Source organism: Crocodylus siamensis, chromosome 2 (assembly GCF_052110815.1).
Source record: "Crocodylus siamensis isolate JL-2025a chromosome 2, ASM5211081v1, whole genome shotgun sequence".
NCBI lineage: Eukaryota > Metazoa > Chordata > Crocodylia > Crocodylidae > Crocodylus > Crocodylus siamensis.
The window spans coordinates 155,432,821-155,459,757 of NC_143396.1; the positions used below are offsets into that span (position 1 = coordinate 155,432,821).

Consider the following 26,937-nt stretch of genomic DNA (forward strand, 5'->3'; position numbering starts at 1 on the left):
CTACTGCAGGAAAAGGGCACTTTGCAGTAGGGAATCCTCTGGAGAGCCAGTAGGTGCTCAGCATTTTACAGGGCTTTTGTGAGCCCACAGAAAATTTGGAGACTTCTCTATAGAGCAGATTTTCTCCCAAATACGAAAGAAGAATGATCCTTTCATAGACCCGATTGCTCCTAACACTTCAATGCTTTCTCAGGGTTTGATTATGTTGACAAGAAAAATAGACCAGTAGTGGTCCATGAACCATGTTATGAGAAACATTGCTACAAGGTCTAACCTTAAGTCAAATCACATGGTGGATATGCTCAGTCCTATATAGGATGCATAGGTTGCAATATTCTGTAAGTTTTGTGGATATAAACTGAAATGGATTTGTCTGAGGCAGGTGTTGAATATGTTCCAGTTTGCTATATGGTGTGACATCCTCCTTTCTATGGACAGAAACATTTAATTTCACAAATATAAACATCAAAGAATGAACTGGATGCTTGTTTGCAATGTCTTTTACTGAAAAATACATTTTATTTGTCATAACATTCAAAAAACTTGATACAAATGCTTGTCCAACCAGCTACAAACTTTGGTATTCAAAAGTTTCACACAGTCAATACTCACATGATCCTCATCTAATCAAAATTTCACTGATGTGCAACACACTTAGTGCAATTCTCAGAGCTATTTTGCTGTCCTTATGCTCCAAACTCACAGCATTCTGTAATGTGATCACTTCAGACTTCAGCTAGGAACTTGCCACAACGTCATCTATGTTGAAAGCAGCTCAAAGAGTCAAATTCTCTTTTTTTTTTTATGTCTTCTCTTTCCATAGACAATATCCCATTATCATCACAAAACCTTCACCACACTCTGCTTTCACCATTTGCCATATAACCCACAGCTCTTTAATCAAACATACCACCCACATTCTCTTTTTTAGCAATTATTGCGCTTACTTCACATTTGTGCTGTTAAATAACATTGATTTTCCCTCAGCCTCCCACTGCCCCGAAAGGAATATAATAATCTTAAACAGCAATCATTTTTAAAGTACTGTACGTGTTCTCAGGTAGCCACAAGTTTACAGTAATTAAAAAGAAAAAGGAATGACACTTTGGCCATCAACACTAGATAGTAAAGGCATCTTCAAATGCAGACAGGAATAAACACGCACCCATAAAATATTTTTAAGCCATTCACCAAATTAAATATTATTAAAGCTAAAAAAAAATAATTTAACCCCAATGCAAAAGACTAACACAAAGTGCATGCATGACTCAGGTCCCATTAAAGCAGGGGCGGGCAATTATTTTAGGCAGAGGGCCGCTTACTGAGTTTTGGCAAGCCATTGAGGGCCGCATGACAGGCAACCAGGGGCAGATAAATATTAATTTTCTAAATTTTTTAGGGACCCCACACACCAGATAGAATGGCCTGGCTGGCTGCATCTGGCCCTCAGGCCACATTTCGCCCACACCTGCATTAAAGCCTTCAAACAGGATCTGATCCAAAAGTCAGCAAAGTTAACCAAGTTTTATATGGCCTGCAGCAGGGTTTGGATCATGTCTAAAGGTTCAGGAGGAACTTGAGCAGTACACAGGACTTGTGCTGGCCTAAGGCACAGGGGTGAATTTCACCCCAAAACGTACTAGGGCTGCAATATGAAACATATAATACTAGCAGCTTGTGAACCCTGACATAGAAGGACTGACTCTAATTCAAGATATGTGGTTAAACGTCACCTGATTAGCTTGAAAAATTCACTACAGACAGGGCATGCATGTCAAAGCACCATGTTACTGGATTTTTCTGGTTACTCCCTGTGGCAATGTCTGCAGGCATATTTCATGTTAGACTCAAGCCCAAAATACTACTTGTATATACATAACGTTAAACATGTGGGACTCAATCCTGCAAGATGTCAAGTACACTGGACCAAATTCAGCAAAAAGCTGAAGCACCTGCTTAATTTTATGCAGGTAAGTATTTCCAATGAAGTCAACAAAACTATTCAAGTTTTCAAAAAGTTAAGCACCTGCAAAAGAGCTTTGCTGAACTAGCACCAGCAGGCTTCTCACCTCACAAAATTAACCCTTTTATGCAAACATGAACTGTGTTTCGCATCAGACAAAATTAAGCAAGCATTTTTTGACAACAGGATTGACACATTCTACTGAAAAGACCTCCCCTGAGAAAATAAATAATCGTTGCTCTTGTCTCATGTTATTGCTTTCATTTTTACAGGCTGTTAGACAAAAGATATTATTATAAAATTTTTCTCCAACAATATATATTGAAATACAGGGCACCTGCGGTTTTTTTTGTTTTGTTTTTTCTCTTTCAAGTACACCGGGCAAACCTGTAAACCCTGAGATTTTGCATGTGCAAACCTATCCCTTGTAAACTGTAATGAAAAACTTGTCTCTGAGCACCAATAAAAGAAAAGGTATGTCACTATATTTTTAAACACAGATGTTAGTATTAAAATGTATGTACTATATATAAGGTTATGTGACTATGGTCAATCTACTTTGATACCTGTACTGTCCTGCAGTCCGAAGTACTATCTGTTTCATATAACACAGAAATTGTATTTTAACATATATAGAGTTTTATCATTATCATTTATGAAAACAGGAAAGATGCATTCATTTTCTTTAAGAGGCATTTGAAAAGACAAGCAAAATACTGGTACACATATTCAAAGCTTGTAATGTCTAATTGGGCACTTTGGAAAAAAAACTTGTAATTTTTTCATCTGATTTTCAGAATAATGCAGATAAATGAAAATAACATAGTTTAAATCACTCACTATATGTATACTTGTAGTGCATTTCACCCTGAGGGTAGTTTCAATTTATGCGTGTAAACAAATGAATTCTGATAAAATAAAATCTCACATATGCACTTAACAATGCACTTAGCTAGCTGAATTTCTGTATTTAATACCTTATTAGTGAAAAACTGGACAATGCTAAATTTGATCCTAGGATTCTCCTTATTTTTGACAAACATACAAAATACTGCTTAAGTACATTTCTATATTTAAAAGTGGACAATTTTTCCCCCTTGAACTTTGTGGGAGTCTGAGCCTACTTCTAATATGAAAACGTTAAGGTTTTAGAGACATTTTTAGAAACATGACCTATGTGGATTGTATTTTTCTCCCTTTTAAAATTATCTGAGGGAAAGTCTACCTCAACTTTAAACTGTGGAAAACTGCTAGTTTTTTCCCCCCCAGAAGTAATCAATTTAAAATATTTTAAATGTTTAAAATTGTTTAAAACTAATGTTTTTAACATTCTCTTCTTGCTGGAGATAAGCAAAGAAGAGAAAGACATACGGGACCAGATCCTCAACTAATATAATTAAGTATATTATTAGAAGTATAATTCTACCGACTTAACCGAAACTGAGAATCTGGACCATTATGTGCATTTTAAGTTGTTGTCTAAGGGCCTAACACAATGGCAAAATCCTGGAAAAGAGATAAAAGTTACAGCAAATAGATGCAGAAAAAAGTTATATCTAGACTTCCTTTCCAAATATAGGCAGTTGCTATAGAAACAGATTTTCCATTGCCCTTAACAGGTTTTTTTTCAAATTAAAATCTGCAGAACTGGATCCAATTCCATGTGATATGAAGAAATATTAACTTCAACTAGTAACTTTACATTTAAAGTGCTTGCAATGCTTTCTATGAAGCCTTAATAATATTTCCATTAAACAGTTTCATTCAAACCAAATTTAGCGGGAAGGTATAGTGGAGGAAGATGCTGGTATTCCATATATTCCTGACAAAAATGCAAACTCCCATTGTATATTTTACACAGAAATGAAAAAAGGGCATTATGTCAAACACGTACTGGGGCTTTAGAACTGAGTGCATAATGGGAAAAATGGGTGATACCTTGAACCTACAGAAAGGATCCCAATTCCTTCTGAATGCAGATTCATGCCTGTGTATTTTACTAATCTGAACAGTAAGACAGTAGACAAATCCACATCCAATGACCAGAGCCTATGAAAAGAATTTGAAAGTTTGGTACATTCTGGTAGGGGGACTACCCGGCTTCCTTTTGGAAACAGGAAAAAAAATATTGAGAGCAATTCAATTTTGGGGCCCTCCCTGAGCTTGGGGGCATAGTAAAACTGCACCTCCATGCCCCTATCTCAAAGATCCTGCTTATGACCTACAAATACAATGTGTGGAAAACAATGTATGCTAATCAGAAAAAAAAATAAGAAACTTACAAATATTTTGAAAAGTTACTTCAGATTGTGACTGTGTAGTTTACTAGACAGAATCTTTCTAACTTTTTGGCTCCTACCTGGCTCCTATTAATGGATCTATACTTCCTATTTAAATTGGTGATAGTTCTGAGTGTACTACCAGGCCCAAATGATATATATCAATACGGAAACAACAATTTGAAAGCTGCTAAAAGCATTTGCTACTTTAGAACTCTAGAGTAGTGTTCATATACAAAATACTCATCAAAATTGTTTAGAGCTCTGCATAAAGTTAATAAGAAGATATCTAATAAAGCCCAAATCAATTGTGAACAATTCTGAAAGAAATGACAAATTAAAGGGCCCATTTTGTAAACACTTTCACTGTAGTAAATATTACAGTTTTCAGGGCCAACTTCTAACATAAGATCAGAACAGCTGTGCTATTTTAAGTGTTCTGAAATTGTTTTGCTGAGTATTTTCTTTTTAATCTTCATATCTGATTAGTTTTCTTGAATGTTAGAAATAGCCACAGGACCAAAACCTGAAGTTCTCATTCACCCCAAAGTCTTACTAAAATCCATCAGTTTTGCCAGAATAAAGAATGCAGTATAAAGTCTAAAGTGATTTAAAGAATGAGGTGTCTCTGTCTACTGTCTTTAACAAAAGCACTAGCAATGACCAAAAATGGAGATTTTAACGCTCAAACTAACTGAAAGCACCTTATGGACAGTTGGTCCAAAAAAGTTCTGCTTTTCCAGAGCTCTTGCGCTTACTGTAATTATTCTGTGAGAACACTGTCTGTGCAGAAGCTGCAGAATACACCCCCATGCCCTTCTGCACAGCAGTCTTCAACCCTGTGTTAGAAAATGAACATCTTTTCCAATTTCCATTACTAATTTGAAAACATTTTGCTCTAACGTCTACTTGTGGACTATGAGCCATAATGCAGAAAATGGTACATATAGCAAGGAGACCATGCAGAGTCACACCTCTCACAGGCTAGTTTTATAAACAAAATTGTTTATATAATATATGCATTCCAGTAGTTTAGCGTATAAGTGGACAAATAAGTTCAGAATTATAAAGTCACTTTTAAAGCTTAAAAATTATTATGGTGGAGCAGTCATGAACCCATAATTAAGGTTGTATTATATATGTGGATCATTAGAGAAAAAGCACCTGAGAGCCTGAGAGTCAGTCATTTTGTCCTAGGGATGAAGTCATTCCCATTTACTATGTGTCTGCATGTTCAGGATGAGGAGGGTTGGAAAGGAAGCAAGAATCAGTCATTACGGAAGAAAAATGTATTTTCATAAGTTTTCCAGATCCCTATTTCCAGCTCCAGGATCATTGGTGGCTGACTTGATGGATATTATTTTACTTCATTAAGGGCCTGAAGGCAAAGTGACATTTTACCTGAATAGGTCGACATGCAAAGGAGTCAAAAACCAGAGCCTCCCAAAACAGAATGCTTTAGATTATTTTCGCCAGTAGAAAGGCACAAACAAGAAACCTGGATAATAAATACATTTGCATATATCACTTTTTTAACAAGCTTGTTGTAACAACTGGAGTATGTTTAAACATCAAAAACATATTTGTAATATTAAAAAGTTGTTAAACCATCTAAATTAATTTAAAGGAAACCCTGCGGTGCTTTACTTGCAAACCAACCCTATTCCTGTGGAAATCAATAACAGTTTAGCCACTTAATTCAGTGGGAGCAAGTTTGGGTGTTTGTGTTCCGGCTCTGGGAAAACCCCTATGAAGCCAAGTGGAATCTTACTCATATATGGCCTTTGGAATAATGACAGCCAGGCAACATTTGTAGTCATCCCGAATAGAAGTCTCTCTACTCCTATAAAAAATCTCAAAGAAAATTGCAGCTCAGGAAGGAAAATGCTTGCCCTTACAGTTGGGATTTTTAAAGTATTTCTACTGAACTCATTTTTAGTTTTTGGGAAGTCAATAAATGTCAAAACATTCATATAAAATAGACTCTTATAACCAGCTTAATGCATTAGGCATACTTTAGAACGAGGCAAGATACAGGGTTTTTTGCATAAGTAAGAAATGAAAGATGATCACTTTAAAGAATCAGACAGGCCAGGGTGGTACTTTAGATACTAACTGGTTCCCAGAGGCATAAACTTTCATAAGGGACAGCCTACTTCCTTAGATTCAGATCAACATGGCTAACTAATCACTTTTAAAGGATGTTATAACTATAGTGAGAACAGCACAAAAACAGTAATTTTGTTTTGCTTTAAAAGTTCATTTTGTGTTCTAAGTCAACAGAAAGTTTAGCTTATTTTAAAGCTGCTCATTTGTTTTATAAAGTCAGGGGAGTCACTCACCATTTCTCCATGCTTTAAGAGCAATCTAGGAAATATATAGATTAACATTCAGGGATCTAGGAATACTATTGACCAGCAAATGAGAACAGTGTGTATGTAAAACAATTAAATCACCACAGAACTAGGATTCCTAAGATTATCCCTACAAAACCTGGTTTAAATCCCTACCATGACCTTGTAACAGAACAACACTATACTAAGCAGCAAAGTGTTATTTCTGCTCATATACAAGTCAAGATTCATTAAGATTAGTGGTCTTTTACACTTAACAAAAAATATCATTTCTAAAACATACATACACAAGAGCACAAACATTGGCACTCATTTGAGTAAACTTTATACAGATGCCTCCCTTTTTGCCATCAAAAGAGAAAATTGCAAGAAAGATCCCATCCTTCTACCCAGGAGAGCTTCAACTACACTTTATGCTATTACATGTGCTTTATACTACAGGCTTTAGGCTATAGACCTGGAACTACATTTCTTGCTGTCCCTAAATCCCCACTAATCTGAATGGAAGTTTTGGAGGGGTAGTAATACATAAACAAGTCACTGACTAAAAATCAAATGCAATTTAGACCTACCACCCAGCTAACAGTTCTCTCTTACTGACAGAAAGTGATTGCTATGATTACTCTGTTATCTTCAGGAAAGTTATACCAGAGGCATACGTATTCCATTATACCTAGCCAATATTTTTTATCTTTCCTTTTATACCAAAGGGAGGGACCACTTAAATAAATATACATATCGTTGGTTCAGGGCACATATCACTTAGCCACTCAATGGCTATAAAAAAGAAATAGCAATTGAAGTTCTTCTGGGGGCTCACTGAAATTAAACAAGTTTTCAAAGTCAGAGTTTTGAAAAAAGACTGCAGTCTTAAAGAAAAATAAATGCTGCCTTTTCCTTTAAATTGGGGACTAAAAATATTACATTCAATTTCTGGCTTCCCAGTATTTAAACGCTGCCATGATTAAGGCAACTTGTGATGTCAAACACAGTACAAAGGGGCAAATAAAAAGAAAGCAATCAAAACAAGTCTCCTGATAAACAACAACAGTTGAAACCATGCCAAAAATGCACACTAAAGATAACCTAATTACTACATATCTCTGTTTGCTATTCAAAGTGCATATCCATAAATTATAAAGAAGGAGCCCAATCTTGCTCCCAGTGAAGTCTATAGACACCTACTGACTTCAATAGAAGACAAATGGTCTCATCTTTGTGTGTTACATGGCTGCATTAGATATCCGTAATCATACTGAGTACCTGCAAGATGCATTTTCATCCAAACTTAAATGATATCACATTTACACACTTTTTTTTTTTTTTACAAATATTATAAGGGTATTCAAACTGCTCAGCAAGTGAAAACTTTTGTTTAAAAAAAAGAAATAAAGATATTGTTTTATATGCACATTTTTTAGTACTTGCACATAACCATGACCATAAGGGCATGTATAAAGTCTACAGCTTGGCTTCCATATAAAAAAACTTTACAGACAGTAATGCAATAATTCAACCTTGTGTGCATAAATAAATGTATGCATACTCCAAATATGGGAGTATTTAAGAGGAAACAGAAAACATGCACACTTTTTTGTATGAAGCAAAAATTAAATAACTGCAGAAACAGTTTTAAGGATGGATGCTTAGTGTTACCAAATGAGTACCAGATTAAAGGAGGATAGCTCTTCTTCCTTGCACCTGTAAAAACACCAAAGAAAGAAAAGAAGTTCTTAGAAAGTATTTTACATTATTACTTTTAAGTAGACTATACTATTGCAGAACAAATAATATTTCAGTTTATTTTTATAGTACTGTTGCTAGCAATTTCTTTAGCTATTGCTGACATCAAATAATAATATCTAGAAGAATCAGTGTCAAATTGGGTACCAGGACAGATTATGTTAGCTTTTTAGAGAATTTACTGCTAGTAGCTTGAGGCAAAAAACATATATTCCCTTTGATTCTGGTCCTCCCCAGAATAAGATCCCTTAATCCACAATGTTCTTTGGAAATCCTCTATACATATAATGATATGCAAAAAAAAATGTTCTAAATGTATATACCAGGCACATGTGACTGCCTTATGAAGCTCAGAAAAATTATCCAATTGAGTATTTGGCTATACTGACTGTCCATACATAAGATATTAGAAGTCAAAGAATAATTCCATTTGCTTGGTCAGTAATACAAATGTTTTCACTGAGCACTAACAATGGACCAGTTACTTGTCTGAACAAAACACATTACTGTGACATTAGCTACTAGCACTTATTGAAGTATGACTGAAAGAAATATATAGTGTCCAGCGAAGTATGTAAGCAGGTACTGAAAGACCCAAAACACCACAGCACTTGCACCCCTGCTTAAGTTTAAAATGTAGGATCCTGATTTAGGCAAAACCCCTATTAAGACAAGCGTTTAAGTACGTGCTTAACTTTAAGCATTTACTTCGGTATCTTAACATCCAAGGGCATGTCCAAAGCTAAGCATGAACATAAGTGCTCTTTTAAATAAGGCTCTAGTCCATCCCTAAAGCGATTTAGCATATCCTGGCTTATATCTCATTAAATTTAGACATGTTTAATGTTTTGCTGAACTGGGGCTTTGCTACTTTGCTAACTCAGGTCTGATCAACATCTTGCATAACTGAACCCTAACTGCAAATTATTTTAGGGCAAGTTGGCTTATACACAGAACAGGTTGCAATTGAAATCAGCCTTTTATAAAATGTGAATGTTTCCTTGAGGTTTAAAAAGTACTATCAGACAGAAGACGAATGTAAGGAGGAGTGCTCACATTCAAATAAAGTATGAATGCCTCAGCTTTAATTTAGGTGTTCTCTCTAAGAATAGATGCTACCTATAACCATTAAATTGCTCCAATCCAGGCACACAACTCTATGGGTGCATCTACACATGCACGGTTACTGCGCAGTAACCAAAAATGACTGCCCAGTATGGGCACATGCCTACACATTCACACTCATACTGTGCAGTAACTATGGTGACTAATGCCGACTTCGGCTTAAATTTACTACCTGCGTGATGCACGTAGCAAATTTATACCTGAGTAGTTGCCGCACAGTAAGGCACATGTAGATGCCTTACCACACAGTAACTCCATGTATGTGAAATGACTTGTGAGTAACTTTAGTCCCAAGTCAGTCCACACACAGCATTACTGTGCTGGAACGCCTGCATATATAGACGCCAGTGTAAAAACTGCTTATTGACCAGTACATTACTATGCAGTAAATGCATGTGTAGACATGCCCTATAAGTAGGGAAAGAGAAAATTAATCTTTCTTTTAATATTTGTTAAACCATTTTTGTAGGCTGAGCAGTTATAAACCAGGATTCACCTCACAGCATGTATATGTCCTTGTGAGAGTCCACTTGTCTCCAAGGAGTTTGCTGCTTGACTGGCATATTAGGAGTGTTAACAAAAAGGGGAAACTGTAATGGGAGACTGACACTGGGTTTTAGGCTTTTTTAGCTTGCATAAAGATATCTATGTTTTACTCCCAGGTGTCTCATAATTTTTTCCATATTTGTGTGTGTGTGTGTGTGTGTGTGTGTACACATGAACATTTCATATATCTATATACACACAAACACATACATACATATATATACCCCCTGCATTTTATATAATCCATACAAACATGCACATGAATAAAATGAAAAAACATACATATATGAAATGTGTATGTACACACAGATATATACATATACACACATTTTCATACATATGATATATGACTACACACGCACACATATGGTCTCACCTATATATTTTGCATATATCTATGACAAGGCGGAGGAACCTTAACAACTGAAGGCTATTTAACAGAGGGTTCACAAAAGTAGCCATTCATTATCAGGGAAAGGAACAGTCGACTATTTTTCAAAGATAAATATGCATATTCTTTGGCATTTGCCATCTGTTAAACTTTTAACAAAAATCAGGAAGGATGAATTTTAAAACGATAGCAGACTGAAGGCTCTTTATTGCAAGGAAACACTTGCTACCACATTTACTTATACTGAAGAAAACAGAACTAGCCACAGTAGCAAGAATGGAACAGAAGCAAGTTCACAAACAGGGAAAAATTGGTGGGAAATGTAGTAGTGCAGGGGTTTTTAACCTTTTTTAATAAGTGTACCCCTGGCAGCTGGATGCAGAGCGGGGGCAGGGGGCATGCACAGCTGGACACAGAATGGTGGCTGCACGGGGTGGTGGGTGGCAGTGGCAGCCACCACGTGTGAGCTTCCCCCCCTGCCCTGCATCTGGCCAGCTGTGTGGTGCCTGTGCAGCCCGCACAGGAGCATCACTGCCCTTGCCCCCGCCTCCGGCCCTGCTTCTGGGAGGCAGCGGCGCAGGGTGGTGACGCTTCATCCCTGCCTGCCCGTGCATACCCCCTAGAGCCTTCCCAAGTACACCCAAGGTTACACGTACCCTCAGTGGACAACCCCTGTAGTAGTGGATGGCAACTTTGGGTAGTAGCAACCATGAGATGATTGAGTTCAGGATGCTGAGGAAAGGAAGGAAGAAGAGCAGCAGAATAAGGAGCCTAGACTACAGAAAAGCAGACTGACTCGCTCAGGGAACTGATGGGCAGGATCCCATGGGCAGTCAGTCTGAGGGGTAAGGGAGTTCAGAGGAACTGGCTGTATTTTAAAGAAACCTTACTGAGGGAACAAGAACATATCATCCCAATGTGCAAGTATGGCATAAGACCAGCTTGGCTTGGCAGGGAACTTTTCAGTGAGCTAAAATACAAAAAGGGAGCTTACAACAAATGAAGAGAGACAAATATCTAGGAAGGAATATTAAGACCACTGCTCGGGCATGCAGGGATGAAATCAGGAAGGCCAAAGTGCTACTGGAGTTGAAGCTAGCAATGGATATGAAGGCTAACAAGAAGGGTTTCTCCACATATGTCAGCAACAGAAGGAAAATCAGGGAAAGTATGAGTCCCTTACTGACTGAGAGAATCTACCTAGTGATAGATGATGCAGAAAAGCAAAAGCCTGATGTACTCTATGACTTTTTTATTTCAGTCTTCATAGGAAAGGACAGGTCCCAGACTACAGCACCTGGCAGCACAACTTAGAAAGGAGGCGAGCAGCCAAAAGTGGTGAAAGCACAGGTTAGGGACTGTTTAGAAAAGTTGGACATATAAAAGTCCATGTAGCTGGATGCAATGTAACTGAGGGTGCTGAAGGAGTTGGCTGATGTGACTGCAGAGACTCTGGAGATTATTTTTGAAAACTTGTGGCAATCAGGAGAGGTGCCAGATGATTAGAAAATGGCAAATATAGTGCCCCATCTTTAAGAAAGGGAAGAAGAATCTACTGACTGGTCAACCTCACCAGTCCCTAGAAAAATCACGGAGCAGGTCCTCAAGGAATCTATGTCTAAGCGCTTAGAGGACAAAAAGGTGATTAGGAACAGTTAGCATGGATTCACTAAGGGCAAGTCATACCTGACTAAACTGACTGCCTTCTATGACAAGATGACTGGCTCAGTGGATGCAGGAGAGCAGTGGATGTGATATACTTTGACTTTAGCAAAGCTTTTGATACAGTCTCCCACAACATGATCTGGGGACTACAGGGCAGATCCTACAATGAGAGACTGCGGGACCTGAACCTGTTCAGCCTTCACAAGAGAAGGCTGAGGGGGGACCTGGTGACTGTCTATAAATTCACTAGGGGGGACCAGAAGGGTTTGGGAGAGACCTTGTTTCCCCTAGTGCCCCCTGGCATAACAAGGAATAATGGCCACAAGTTGTTGGAGAGTAGGTTTAGATTAGACATCCATAAAAACTACTTCACAGTTAGGGCAACTAGGAGCTGGAACCAACTTCCAAGGGAAGTGGTGCTGACTCCTACCCTGGGGATCTTTAAGAGGAGGCTTGATGTCTACCTAGCTGGGATCATTTGAGCCCAGTTTTTTTTCCTCCTGCCCTGGCAGGGGGTCAGACTTGAAGATCTACAAGGTCCCTTCCGACCCTACTTCTATGATTCTTCTATGATTCTATGAATATTCTTGCAAGCAAGATAAGGAAATATGGGTTAGATGAATGCACTGTAAGGTGCAGAGAAAAAGCTGGCTTATCAGGCTCAATGGCTTGATGTTTAGCTGGCAGCCAGTATCAAGTGGAGTATCCCACAAAGTCAGTCCTGGGGCTGGTTTTGTTCAGTATCTTCATCAACAACCTGGAAAATGGGATGGAATGTACCCTCAGCAAGTTTGCGGATGACACCAAGATGCGGAGAGTAGTAGATATGCTGGAGGGTAGGGTTAGGATTTGAAGAGACCTAGACAAATTGGAGGATTGAGCCAAAAGAAACCTCATGATGTTCAATAAGGACAAGTGCAAAGTTCTGCATTTAGGATGGAAAAATCTCATGCACCTGGCACAGACTGGGGACCGACTGCCTAAGCAGCAGCTCTGTAGAAAAGGAGTTGGGAGTTACAGTGGACAACAAGCTGAATATGAGCCAGCACTGTGCCCTTGTTGCCAAGAAGGCCAACAGCATACTGAGGCTGCATTAGTAGAAGTGTTGTCAGCAGATTGAGGGAAGCGATTATTCCTCTTCTATTCAACTACTAGCAAAGCCACTTCTGCAGTACTAGTGTATCCAATTTATGCCTCCCCCTGCCACACACTCACACACACACACACTCTCTCTCTCAAAGAAAGGATGTGGACAAATTGGAAACAATTTAGCAGAGTACAATGAAAATAGTTAGGAGGTTGGGGCACAAGATGTATGAATAGAGGCTGAGGGAACTGGGCTTATTTAGTCTGGAAAAAAGACGACTGAGGAGGGAAATTCAAAAGCAGCCTTGAACTAACTGAAAGGTGGCTTCCAAATAGGATGGTAGCTCAACTGTTCTCAGTGCTGGTAGATAACAGAACAAGGAGAAATGGTCTCAAGTTGCAGCAAAGGAAATTTAGATTAGAAATAAGCAGAATGAAGCTCACTCTCTAGAAGGGTAGTAAAGCACTGGAACAGGCAACCTTGACAGACTGTGGAATTTCCATCCTTAGAGGTTTCTAAGACCTGGGAAGAAAAAGCCTTGACTAAGATGATATAGTGGGAGATGGTACTGCTTTGAGCAGGGGGCTGGACTAGATGACCTCCTGAAGTCCCTTCCAATCCTAATTTTCTATGATTCTATATGTTTCTAAGTATTTGCAAGATCAGACCCTATCATAAAACAGTCAGCACCAACAGCAACATATATAGAAACAAGGTTTGAAGACAGTCAGGTTGTAGTGACTCCTAAAAAAGTAATGCCTTCTGAAATTAACCAGTTGTAGACATATTGGCCTAATTAGTGAACCACCACATGAGACGGAAGGAAAATGATATAGTGAGAGATAGAGATCCCAGATGAAGAGCAACATTCAAACACTTTTAAGTTAATGTATCAAGGTTTTTCTCTCAGAGAAACAATGAGAAGTTAAAACAATGTGTTTTCAAACTGCTGAAAATGTACTGGTAGTCCCTAACATCTGGCAATTATTTCAGACCATTTTCAGATGTGCACAGAATTACTGCATTCAAATACTTTCAAAGAAAAACTGGATGAAATGTGAAATTCATTACGAATGAGCAGTCTTCTTTAGCTTTCAGGTGCAAAGTCTAAGTGCACTGCTAGTATGCCTGCAGTCTTCCCATAGAGGCTGTCCCTCCCGTTAGAACAATATTCATCAGTATTCCTTTGATCAGAGAGAGATCCAGTGAAACACTGTAAACTGCTTTTATATTTCAAAAATGTAGTATGATGCAATGAGAAATAGATGCATTATTGGAATCATTAAAAGGTACGTAGGGCAACGTACGAAAACACATCCTGCAGTCAATAATATTTCGTAAGTTATAAGTAGATTAACTAAACAAAATGGTTGAAGGACTGTTGAATATAGGAAACAGTAGAAGAGCAGGAAGTAGAGTTAACTTCCCAGAACAGTGTTTATAAGATTTGTTTTTGCCTTCTGTGCAGCTGGTACAATCACCACACAATGTATATATACACTGTTTTAAATAACATACTAATCTAACTAAATACCTGAGCAACAAACTAAAGAATTAATTACTGTATAATCCATTGCCACAGTGGTTTGTATACTTTTTTATGGTGTACAAGAGGAGGAAAATGGGAAACTTTACCATGTGCTCATACAAAGGTGGCTAGAGCTAGTATTAATTAGATTAGTACTGAATAAGCAATGCACTATGAAGCTACCAAATTTATGCTCTGTCATGCAGGCTCCTCAGTGAATCCAACATTAGACAAGGAGAACTACTTAATTTAAATCTAGGATAAGTTAACAGAATGATGAACATGAGCATTAAACAAGGCAAAACATGAATGAATAAGGCACACGAAGGAAGATTTTAGTCAGTTAATTCCTTAATTCTGTTCTTGTAATGAAGGGTAACAAAAAGCAAGATAACACATTGCATGGGGGAAAAAAATTAAAAACAAATATGCAGTCATAGCAAACTGACAACAACTTACTGATAAGCCTAAAGCTTTACATATTTTTTAAAAAGACTGACTGACTGATTGATGCTAGAAAACCACCCAGTTCCCGAAGACAGAGCTGGTGAATTAGGGATTCCCAAATGTTCTTTCCTTATTTCAAGAGATAAGGAAAGCATAGCAATCCTAAAGTCAATTCTTCACTGGTTGTGATTCCTGCATGCCATGTGGCCATTGTTAATAAACCAATCGTGATGTTAACATTTGTTCTGCATCCTGATTTTCACTTTTGGCAGTGTATCCAAGACGAGACTGATTGTCTTCCGCATTCTGTGACCAACATGTGGTCCTGACTGACATGTGGTCCACACTGAGCATGTGCCCTTCTTGTAGCCAGAGCTAGCTGGGCCAGATAAACCACAGTTTGTCTTTGGGTACATTGGCCCCACTGAAAACCAGGACAAGCTGCATTCATGCACATCTCAGGTGAGGGTGTTTTTGCCTGGACAAACTTCCTTCCTGGTGACAAGCTATTTGTCAGATTCCAGGAAATCTGAAAATTCTGCTAAGGCCACACTGTGAGTGCTTCTGCCATGGCCGTGAACTTGCAATCTGTGGGCTGTCAACCCTATGCCTTAGCACCTGCACCACCCCCGTGCCCCCCCACAGAAGTAAAACAAGCTCAGATGACAGGAGCATGCCAGCTTCATTTAAAGCACTGGTTCTCAGCCTCTTTTGTACCAGGACCCATTTGTAAACACCAATGGCCAGTCCCAACCCAGTGCCCCTCAGTCTGGACCCACTGCCCCCCCTCCCCACACCCCAAACCCCCAGTGTGTGGGGCAGTGGTGTGTGTGTAGGGCATAGGGGGTTCAAGCAGAGGCTGGAGCTCTGTCAGCCTGCAGGGGAAAGCCAGTTTCCCACGTTTTCCCTCTTTAAAGGAGAAACCATTTCTAAAGTTTGTTCACAACCCTTTCATATGTTCATAGTTTCACAGTTGTTAGGGGCTGGAAGGGACCTTACAGATCATGGGGTCCAGCCCCCCTGCACTTAGGAGGCACTTTCTTGACCCCCTTTTGGGTCATGCCCCATGGGGTGATTTCAAGTAATTCAGGATCCTAAAAACTGGTACCCAAAGCAAGCTATAGCTACTCTGGGATGAACTGAATGGTACCGTTCCTCAGTGTGGGCCCCCTAGACCCGCTGGCCCCCATCCCGCCACTCACCCATCTGAGCCTGAGGTGGCCCTGATCCTGCCAAACCCCCAGGGGCAGAGCAAACCGGGCCCGCCTCAGAGCCTTGTGCTTTAAAATGAGACAAGCGGCCTTTTCCCAAGGAGTGAAGGGGGACTTCCCCGTAGCCCTGGCACAAAGCAGAGGGGCCGGCGCCAGGCGCTTTCCTCCCGATCCGAGCCCGGACTCACCAGCGGCCCGCCTGCTCCTGCCATCACCGGTGCTCCACGACGAACCTCATGGTGGTGCCGTCGAAGGAGGGCGGCGCGATGAGCCGGGGCCCCAGCGGCTGCGACGTGATGCTGATGACGGGCTTGCCCTCGGCGGCCCTGGCGCCGGCGGCCCCCTGCGGCTTGCCGGCGGCCACGTAGTAGGGGCTGTCGGCCAGCAGCGCCTCGGCCGCCCCGGGGCTGCCCGCCGCGTCGCCGCCGGGCTGGGAGAGCGCGGGCAGGAAGCCGGGGTACAGCATGTAGGTGGGCGCGTAGGCGGCGCCGGGCCCGAGGGCCAGGGGGGGCGCGGGCAGCGCCGGCGGCGGCGGCGGCAGCGGCACCTCCACGTACTGCCCGGTCTCGGGGTCGAAGAGGCGGCGCTTGGGCGGCGGCGGCGCCTCCACCACGTACAGCTGCCCCGTGCTCACGTCCAGCAGCACCCGGCGCGGCGGCTGCGCCAGCGCCACGGGCAGCGACAGCGGCAGCGGCAGCGGCACGGCCTCGGCGGCGGACGGCGGCGAGAAGCAGAGCAGCGGCGGCTGCGCGCCCGCCAGCGCGGCCAGGGGCAGGGCGGCCGGGTAGGCGGTGGGGGCGGCCGCCTGCAGCTCGGCGGCGGAGGGCGGCGGGGGCTGCGGCTGCGGCCCGGCGGCGCCGCCCTCCTCCCTGCCCCGCCACTCGGCGGCGCGGCCCGGGCTGAAGGGCTGCAAGCTGCACAGCGCCGCCGGGGCCGCGGCCGGGGCCGGGGCCGGAGCCAGGGCTGGGCCCGGAGCCGGCCGGCCGCCCTCGCCCCCAGCCCCGGCCCCCGCGTGGCGCGGGAGGGCCAGGTAGTTGCCGCAGTCGGGCCCGGCCGCCGCCGCCGCCTCGGCCGCGCTCTTGGCGTCGGGGCCGGGCAGCGCGGCGGGCACCGGGGGGCCGCGCGGCGGCGCGAGGCCGGCCTTGGGGGCGCGCAGCGGGGCGGCCTCGGCCGGCGGCTTGGCGGGGGCGGCCACCTTGGGCGCCGGGAGGCCGCGGGGGGGCGGCGGAGCGGCGGCGGCGGCGGCGGGTGCAGGCCGCTCGGGCGGGCCGCGCTGCCGCTCGCGCTCCCGCGCCAGGCTCTCGAAGGCGGCCGCCTTGGCCGACACCTTGTCGGGGTTGGAGCTGCGGCGCGGGTCGTGGGCGGCCCGGCCCGGCGCCGTCGGGGCCGCGCTCCTCTCCGCCTTGCCGGGCGCCGCGCCCGCCGGCTCGGGCTCGTCCGCGGGGCGCGGTGGCGCGGGGCCGCGCTCCTGGCTGGCGATGAGCGACAGGACGTGGCTGCCGGTGATGGGCAGCGGGTCGCTCTTGCGCTTCCACTCGTGGCGGCTGAAGCTGTACAGCTCCTCCATGCTGCGCACCGCCGCCGTCAGCTTCTCCAGCGCGTTGCGGGCGGGCCCCGCCGCCGCCCGGCCCTCGTCCCGCGCCTCCTCCTCGCCCTTGCTCCTCTCGGCCGGCGGCGGCGGCGGCGGCGCTTGCGGCTGCGGCTGCAGCGCCGGCGGCCCCGGCTGCTTCCAGGGCGCGGCGCCCTTGGAGACGATCTTGAGCACGGCGGGCAGGCGCGGGTCGCTCTTGTTGGGCGCGATGGTGGCCACGGGTAGGCGGCCCGAGGTGCGGTGCACCAGGATCGTGCCCTCGGGCGGGGAGCCGAGCGCCTTGCCGGGCCCGGGGGAGGGGGCGCGGCCCGGCAGCAGCGGCCGGGCCCGTGGCTCCGCCGAGCCCTGGTCGGAGGCCACGCTGCCGCGGTCGCTGGGGGTGTCGGGCGCGTCGCGGCTGCTGTAGGAGCTCTTGAGCAGCTTGCGCACGTCGCGCACCTGGTGCAGCGGCCCCGGCGCCTTGGCCTTGCTGTCGCGCACGTCGCGCACCTGGAACTGCGGCACCTTGTCCGGCGCGGCGGGGCGCGGAGGGTCGCGGGCCAGCTGCGGCGTGAGCAGCTGCGCGATGCTGAAGGGTGGCGGTCCCTGCGCGATGCTGCCCAGGCTGATGCGGATCTCGGGCGCCCGCGCGCGCAGCAGCGAGGCGGCGGCCGCCCGCGCCGTGGAGCACTTGGTGGCCTGCTTGCCCGGCTCCGGGCCTCTGGGCGCCTGCTGCATGCTGGGCACGAAGAGGCGCGACATCTTGGTGGCCTTGCCGGCCGACACCTGGCCCAGGTCGGCGCGCCAGTCGCAGCGCGGCTTCCCCGACGACGGCTGCGGGTGCGGCGGCGGCTGTGGTTGCGGCGGCGGCTGCTGCTGCAGCTTCTCGGCTTCGCGCTCCCTCCAGCTGCGGAAGGCGCTGTGCTGGCTGCGCAGGAAGGTGGCCTTGATGGCCTCCGAGGCGCTCTTCTTCACCTGGCAGGCGGGCTCGGGGCGCGGCGTGGGCGCGCGCGGCTCAGCCGGCTCCTCCGCCGGCACCAGCGTGTGCTCGGAGCTGGCCTCGGACACGCGGGAGCCCTGGCGCTGCAGGCCGGCGGCGGCGCGGCGCGGGGACGACGTGTCCGTGATCTCGCCGCGCTCCATCTTGGACTCGTGCTCCAGCCGCATCTTCTTGGAGATGACGTTCTTGAGCAGGCTGGAGGCCACCTTGGACTTTTTGCTGCTCGCGTCCGCCTCCGGGCTGGGCGGCGGCCCGCGCCGGCTGAGGCTCAGGCTGAGGCTCAGCGGCTCGAGGCGGGTGAGCACGCGCGGCCCGGCCGGGCCCGGCGCCTCCACGTGCGCGATCTCGCCGTCCAGGCGGCTCACCACGAACTCCAGCGCCCGGCTCTGCGCGCGGCCGCTGCTGTGGAAGAGGCTCTGCTCGGCGCGGGGCCCGAAGCTGCCGCACTTGAGGTCCAGGTAGGTGGCCCAGCGGTGCGCGCTGCCGGGCCGCGAGGCGGCGGACGAGGCGCGGGAGCCGGGCGGCAGCGCCGCGTCCAGGCCGGGGCAGGCCAGGCTGCGGAAGGCGCGGGCCGTGAGGCTGCGCACCTCCTTGTCCGCGTCATCCAGCTCGCTCACGGCGCTGGACGCACCGCTCGAGTAGTCGCCGGGCTCGCGGGCCTGCAGCCGCGCCGGCACGGCCAGCAGGCGCTTGGCCGGCTCGCGGCCCGCGGCCGGCAGGCGCAGGCTCATGTCGCCCCCCGGCGCCGAGTCGCGCTCGCCGCGCCCGTCGCTACACTCCTTTATAGCCCGGGAGGCGGGCCCGATGGCGAGGAGGACGTGGCCGCCGCCCGCGGCGCGGGGGGCCCCGGCGGGGCAGGGCGGATCGGGTTCCGGGGCGCCGCGGCCGGGAACGGGGCCGGGGCCGGGGCCGGGGCCGGGCTCGCTGGCCGGGGAGCAGCTCGGCTCGGCCTCGCCGTCGGGCGGCGTGTCCGCGCTGCCGAACGAGGCGTAGTCCACGAAGGAGTAGATCACGTTGTCGTCCTCGAAGTCCCAGCGCGCCGCCAGCGCCGCGTCGAAGTCCATGTCGTGCTCCACCTCGCTCAGCTGGATCTCGTGCGTGCTGATGTAGTGCGGCTCCTCCGCGCCGCGCCCCGGCCCCGGCCCCGGCCCCGGCCCCGCCGCCTCCTCGTCGCTCTCGTCGTAGCCGAAGGAGGAAGAGGACGTGCGGCGCGGCTCCCCCGCCTTGGCGGCCGGCGACGGGCAGGACGACGACGACTCCTCCAGCAGCGGCGCGGCGGCGGGCGCTTCCCCGCGGCAGCCGCCCGAGCCCCGCGGCGCGTCCATGGCGGGCGAGCAGCGTGTGCGGGCAGGCGGGCAGCGCCTCACGCCCCGGCCGCCGGGAAGTGGCCGCGGGCCAGGCCGGGGGCGGCGGGGCCGGCGCACGTGTGCTGCTATTAAAAGCCGGCCTGAGCGGCAGGCGGCCCATGCCGCGCGCTCTCCACATAGCTGCGGGGCCCGGGCGGCAGGGAGGGGGCAGCGCGGGTCTCCCCAGCCCGGACACGCGTGGCCCGGCGGGGGGCGAGGGGCCTCCCGCCGCCCTCAGCACCAGGTGCAGGCGCCGCTGCCCTCGGGCCGGCGCTTGGGGACGCCGCCGGGCGATCGCCCCTCGTGGGCTCAGCGGGAAGGCGGCAGCTTCCCTCCCCCTTCCCGCAGCCGCCCTTGCTGAGGCGCTCGGAGCGGGCGAGAGGGAAGCAGACCCCCTGCAGCCGCCCGCCTCCATAAAGGCCGGCTTGAAACCTGCGCCTCTGTGTCTGGCTGCAGTAAACGGGAGGGGCCGTCGCCCGGGGGACAGGAGCCCCCCCCAAGGTGCCCTGGCTCGGCTTGTCTCCAGTCACGGAGGGAAGGAGCTGGGATGAAGGAAATGGACCTGTTCTCATTCCCTTGGGGGGTGGGGCTCCATGTATCTAAAACGATCCACACTCTTATCTATACTCCCCCCAGGCTTAGGGCGCCTGCTCCCATACAGGATAAAGACTTCCTTTGACTGGGCCAAAGGACTTTTCCCCCCAACTCTTTGGGGTCTTCCTGTGCCCTGAGCCTGCAGCACAAGTGATTCTTCCAGGCAGGGATCTGCTGAAAATCCCTGTGTGACAGGACGGTGTTAGAGTAAGCACGAATCCAGCCCATCCCATCTGTAAGATCCTTCTAAAGAGGAAGGATAACTTTAGCCAAGGCCCAAGCCCATCTCAAAAAAGCAAGCGAAACACTATCGGTGTCTGCAAAGGGAGGGGAGGAAGGAGAAATGCATGCAAGAGGCTGACCTGCTACTGTATGTATCCCCCTTCGATTGCCTGCTAATCAACCGGGGGGCGGATTCTGACACAGTTCAGTACCCTTGGTTTACCTTATTTGGGTGAATAGCCCCAGGAGGGTCAAGCACAGGCTTGGGGTGGGTTTTACACCAGACTTTGAGCAAGGTCCATACCCGGACAGCACATGCCCTGGCAGTCTACAAATCCTGTAGGGCTTCAGATCACAAAGCAGCTCTAAAAGTTCCTGGCACAAACTAAGATATAGTAACTTAGATGTTTGTGGGGGAGAAAGAGGGTTGGCTGTAGCCATGTTGAGCAGTTAGTCTAATAAAATATCACATTTACCCAAATAATCTTGTTTGCCTTAGCCTGGATGTGAAAGACACTAACTTCGTCTCTTCCCCAATCTCTTGCAGTGTGGAACTGATGTTGTAGCTGTGATGGTCCAGAAATTATACCAAAGGCAAAAATTTCTTAGGGCGATGCCTTGTATCAGACCAACTGTGCATCTGGGACAAACTTAGACAGACTTTCAAAGTGCAAGACGCTCATCAGGTCCTGAGCAAGAAGGAGCAGGTAAAGAATGCCTCGCATTCAAAAGCTTGTCTAACTTTATCCCAGCCAGAGTTGGTCTAGTGCAAGGCAATGCCCTAAGAAATCTTTGCCCCTCATGTCTATAGGGGGAAGAAATCTCATTTTCCCCCAAAACACAAATGCAGAAAGCTGGAAATACCAAGTTGAGGCCACACCTTAAAAGTCCGTATCCATTAAAAGGGGATAAAGGCTTCAGTAGGATCAGCCTAAGAATGTTAACCCTGCCCCACTCTCGGTTCACACAGAAGCCAGGAGATCCAGATTATGGTATGTTGCCTCAAGTTTTCTAAGATGCAAGTCTGTATACAGGATTGCGGCATTCCTTGGTTTGATAGACTGTCAACAGAAAAAAAAAGCCCTAATTGTATGTAGCTTGGTTTAAAGTGACAGTCTGAAAGGTCTAAACAGAGTTTCCAGGAAGTGTGTTTAGAAAGAAGGCCTATGGGTGGTGGAGGCAGGGGGAAGCTACCAAGGAGGAGTATACCTACTTGGCTCACACTTGCAGGGAGTAGAAAGGCCAAAGCAACTACAGAGCTGAGGCTGGCAACACAAAGACAACAAAAAGCCTTTTTTTTTTTTTTTTAGGTATGTAGGGAGTAAAAGAAAGGCGCAGGGCAGTGCAGGACCCTTACTGAACAAGGAGAAGCAATTAGTGACAGATGGGGGGACAAGGCTGAGCTATTCAATGATTTTTTTTGCCTCAGTGTTCCTGAACAGGGATCAAGATAAGTTTCCTGGTGGGTTCTTAGATGGGCATCAGAGGGACACTAGCCCACCAACTGTCAACGCTGCCTTGGTGCAGTCACTTGCATGGACTACATGTGTTCAAATCATCAGGCCTGGATGAGCTGCATCTGAGGGTACTGAAGGCATTGGCCAGCGTCATAGCAGAACCACTGGCACGGCTATTTGAGCACTCGGGTCAGGTCCCAGAAGACTGGAAAAGGGCCAATGTGGTCCCTATTTTCAAGAAGGGGAGGAAGAAGGATCCGAGTAATTATAGGCCAGTCAGTCTTACCTCCATCCAGAGAGTGGTTGTAGACAGGTTGGTATCAACCTGGAAGGATCTGGGTAGTGGGGTTCGGTCCTTGGACCTGTACTCTTCAATATCTTCATCAGTGACTTGGATGTGATGTGTACTCTGTCCAAGTTTGCGAATGATACTAAATTGTGGTGTGAAGTGCACACTCCGGAGGGTAAGGAATGCAGGCAGAACTGGACAGGTTAGAAAAGTGGATAGTACACAATAGCATGCAGTTCATCAAGGACAAGTGCAGAGTGCTGCACCTAGGGTGCAAAAATATCCAGCACACCTACTGGCTGGGTAGTGACCCTCCCAGCAGCACAGAAGCAGAAAGGGATCTCAGTCATAGTGGATTCCAAGATGCACATGAGTCGTCAGTGTGATGAAATCATCAGCAAAGCTAACCACACTTTATCCTGCAATCAGCAGATGCATGATAAATAGATCAAGGAGGTGATACTTCCCCTCTATGCGGCATTGGTCAGACTGCAGTTGGAGTACTGCATCCAGTTTTGGGTGCTGTTCTTCAAGAAGGATGTTGATAGGCTTGAGAGGGTCCAGAAGAGGGGCACTCGTATGGTTAGGGGCTTACAGGACAAGCCCTATGAGGAGAGACTGAGGGACCTGGACCTCTTCAGCCTCCGCAAGAGAAGAGGTGATCTTGTGGCCGCCTACAAATTCATTAGGGGGATGCAGGAAGGAATCGGAGATGCTCTGTTCACCAGGGCGCCTCTTGGGGTAACAAGGAACAATGGTCGCAAACTGACAGAGAGCAGATTTAGGTTAGATATCAGGAAAAACTTCTTGGCGGTAAGGGTGGCCAAAATTTGGAATTGGTTTCCAAGGGAGGTGGTACTCTCCCCTACTTTGGGGCTCTTTAAGAGAAGGCTGGATAGGCATCTGGCTGGGGTCATCTGACCCCAGCAGTCTTTCCTGCCCAGGGCAGGGGTTCAGACTCAATGATCTGTTGAAGTCCCTTCTGACCCTAGCATCCACAAATCTATGATTATATTCAAATAGACTAAAGGAAAAAAGCCTGGCCATTTCCAAGTAATATACTTTAAAAAATCCTTTTCCGATTTATGCTGATTCTTCTCCCATATAGAAACACCATAATAAGCTAGTTTCTAGGCCAGTCGTCATGTTGCTTTTATGTAATAGTACACAAATACAAAAAACATTTTTGTTTGGCAAGCAGTTTTTCTAAGAGGGAAACTCCATTTCTACATTGCTGTAAGTGAACACATGAAATACAAAATTATGTGATGACTACAATGTTCTGGGTGGCCAAAATTTGGAATGGGCTTCCAAGGGAGGTAGTGCTCTCCCCTACCTTGGGGGTCTTTAAGAGGAGGCTGGACAGGCATCTGGCTGCGGTCATCTGTCCCCGGCACTCTTTCCTGCCCAGGCAGGGGGTCGGACTCCATATGCTAATGAGGTCTGTTCCGACTCTAGCATCTATGAATCTATAAAACAAAGCCGCAAGGAGTTCCCTAGACAAGCAGCTGCCATGTTCTGGGCTCAGAACCTCTTCCCAACCAGACCTGCCACGCAGTTGATCACAAGCCAAGTGCAAGGGAGAACAGCCCCCACAAAGCTAGAACTGGGGTTGAGGGTGTCTAGAGTGATTGCCCCCTTCTCCCTTGCCCCCACAAGTCCTGGTCAAATGAAGTCTCTTGCACAATGGGTGTCCACAGGACAGGCAGGGAGGTGGGTGCCACACAGGCAATTGAGGGCAATTCCTCAACTTCCAGTTCCCTAATGCTGTTCTGTTCCAAGCACTGATAGATGTGGAGGGCCCTATTCTAACTCATGGTGCTTCACAGAAACCACCATGAGTTAGAGTGATACCCCGCACCTGCTGGGGGCAGGGAGGAATCCAGCTCCACTTTGGAGGCAATCCAGCGGAGGAGCTGCCTACCTGCAGCCTCTCTCCCCCCTAGTCCTACCTCCCCTTCCCCTTCCCCCTAGCTCTGGTGCTGTCTGCAGGAAGGGAAAATAAGGGAGCCGCAGGCTGTGGTTTGTCAAGCCTGCAGTGGAGGGGGAGTGGGCTGGAGGTTCCAATCCATCTCCCCACCCCTCCCCCTCCAGTTCAGGCTGGGCAAACCCTAGCCTGCAACTCTCTCCTGGGATTTCCTTGTCCTGCTTCCTTCCTGCAGGCAGACTGGGGGTGGGGGTGGGCTGCATCAGCCCAGTTTGGATCACCTGAGGGATTGACAGCAGTTCCCTAAGACACTCCACTTTAGAGAACTTTCATCTGACCCCTCATTAGATGAAGGTTAAGTTGTCACATGATTGGCCACTTTTAAAGTGCTCTGCAGTTGTGTATTTCTGTCACAGCATGGCTGTACAGCACTTTCAGGGGGCCAATCACATGACAATGTCACTTCTGTCAGTGGTCTTAGTGTACATCATATTAGCTATACTAAGCACATTGCATTAAGTTGAAGTGTATGGCCTGTTGACTGGCTCTGACAGACGTGTAGGTCCCCACTCTAACTCAAGGCACTTTGTGTAAAGCGCCATGAGTTAGAGCAGGGATGGGCAAAATCCATCAGGCTGGGAACTGCATTTTCCAGCTCCTGTGGTGGTGGCTGCTTTTTGCTGCCACTGCCAGACCCAGTCCTGCTGCCTGGGCACCCTGACCTGTCCACCCTGCACCCACTACCAGAGGTGGGACCTGCATGGGCAGGGTGTGCAGCCAGGCAGCTGGGATGGGGCTGCATTCAGGAGCAGGATGGGCAGGTAAGGCTGGGGAGATGTTGGGATATTCGGGTGGTGACAGTGCATGGCTGGGGCCAGAGCAGAGCCACAATCTGCTGCCCCCGTACCCCTGCAATGAGTGCACATTCTGCAGGCAGGGGTGTTCAGGGAGTGGATCAGAATTCTGCCACAGCCCAGACCCCATACTGTCACCATCCCAGGATTTCAACTCCAGCCTCAGAGCAGTGCCTTACCCATCTGCATGACTTGCCTGTCTACCTGGTCTCCATGGGGCTGTAAGAGCGTGGGGCAAGGACACTGTGGAGTGCCTTCATCTGATCTCTCATTAGATGAGGGTTAATTTGTTGCACAATCAGCCACTTTTAAAGTGCTCTGCAGCCATGCACGTGTGTCACGGCATGGCTATAGAACACGTTCAGGGGGCTGATTGCTTACATTCAGCTATATGCACAGCCTTTTAAGGGCACAGACAGAAGTTATATTTGTAGCACAATGCTGTTCTCACTGGTGGCAGATAATAAGGAGCAATGGTCTCAAGTTGCAGCAAGGAAAGTTTAGGTTAGATATTAGGAAAAAATCTCAGCAGGAGGGTGGTAAAGCAGTGGAACAGGTTACCCAGAAAAGTGTGAAATCTCCACCCTTAGAAGTTTTTAACACCCAGATAGACAAAGCCTTAGCTGGGATGATTTAGTTGGGGATGGTCCTGCTCTGAGCAGGAAGTTGGACTAGATGACCTCCTGAGGTCCCTTCCAACCCCCATTTTCAATGATTCTATGAAGTGCAGAACAACTAAGCTGTACCTCTGGCAGGGCTGTGGTATTTGCCGCCACCAAAGGGGCAAACTCCAATCACTTTCAAGGCTTCCAACAGCCTTAACACTAACTAATTTCCCTCATGTCTTCAAGCTTTCTAACTAGCTTTGCTAGTTCCTGCTCATCATTCCTGGAGCAGGTTTTTAGGAGGCTGAAGTGAGAACAAGTACATTGCAAAGCAGATAGTGAGGTCAAAAGATGCTTTCCACTTAAGAGGTTTATGCACTTACCTGATATGAAAATAAAGGGTGTTAGTTATAATGCAAGCAACAGGTTAAAAAATAAAAGACCTGTGTCCTGGTGTGGAATAAAGCAAAATATGCTTCTATCTTATGTAAGTGTAAGTGAAGCCGCCTGCATGTACTCTGCATGCCTGTATGTGAACCCTTCATCTGCAGGATCTCTCATTCTGGGTTGTGCACTTGGAAACACTAACCATCTATATTTGACCTGCAGGGTGTCACCAGTCCTTTACATTAAGGTATTTTTAGGATTCTAATGTTGCTTACTTAATTAAATCTGTCTGTTGGTAATTTTAATTGCATTAAGTTGGAAAAAAAACGCACTTACAGGGTTCTGAA

At 47.4% G+C, this 26,937-nt stretch overlaps 1 protein-coding gene across 1 annotated transcript; it reads right to left on the reverse strand.

Moving 5' to 3' along the window:
* Positions 1-484: 484 nt before the first annotated feature.
* Positions 485-20,366, reverse strand: C2H4orf54 (chromosome 2 C4orf54 homolog). Its single transcript, XM_090031858.1, has 2 exons — positions 16,528-20,366; positions 485-8,297 (listed from the first exon to the last, which is right to left on the reverse strand). Exon 1 carries the CDS (start codon positions 20,232-20,234, stop codon positions 16,551-16,553), a length of 3,684 nt encoding a protein of 1,227 aa, XP_089887984.1. The 5' UTR covers positions 20,235-20,366; the 3' UTR covers positions 485-8,297; positions 16,528-16,550.
* Positions 20,367-26,937: the final 6,571 nt, after the last annotated feature.

Coding starts and splice junctions, on each gene's coding strand:
- C2H4orf54 (XM_090031858.1), bottom strand. CDS start 20,234: ATGGACGCGCCGCGGGGCTCGGGCGGCTGCCGCGGGGAAGCGCCCGCC.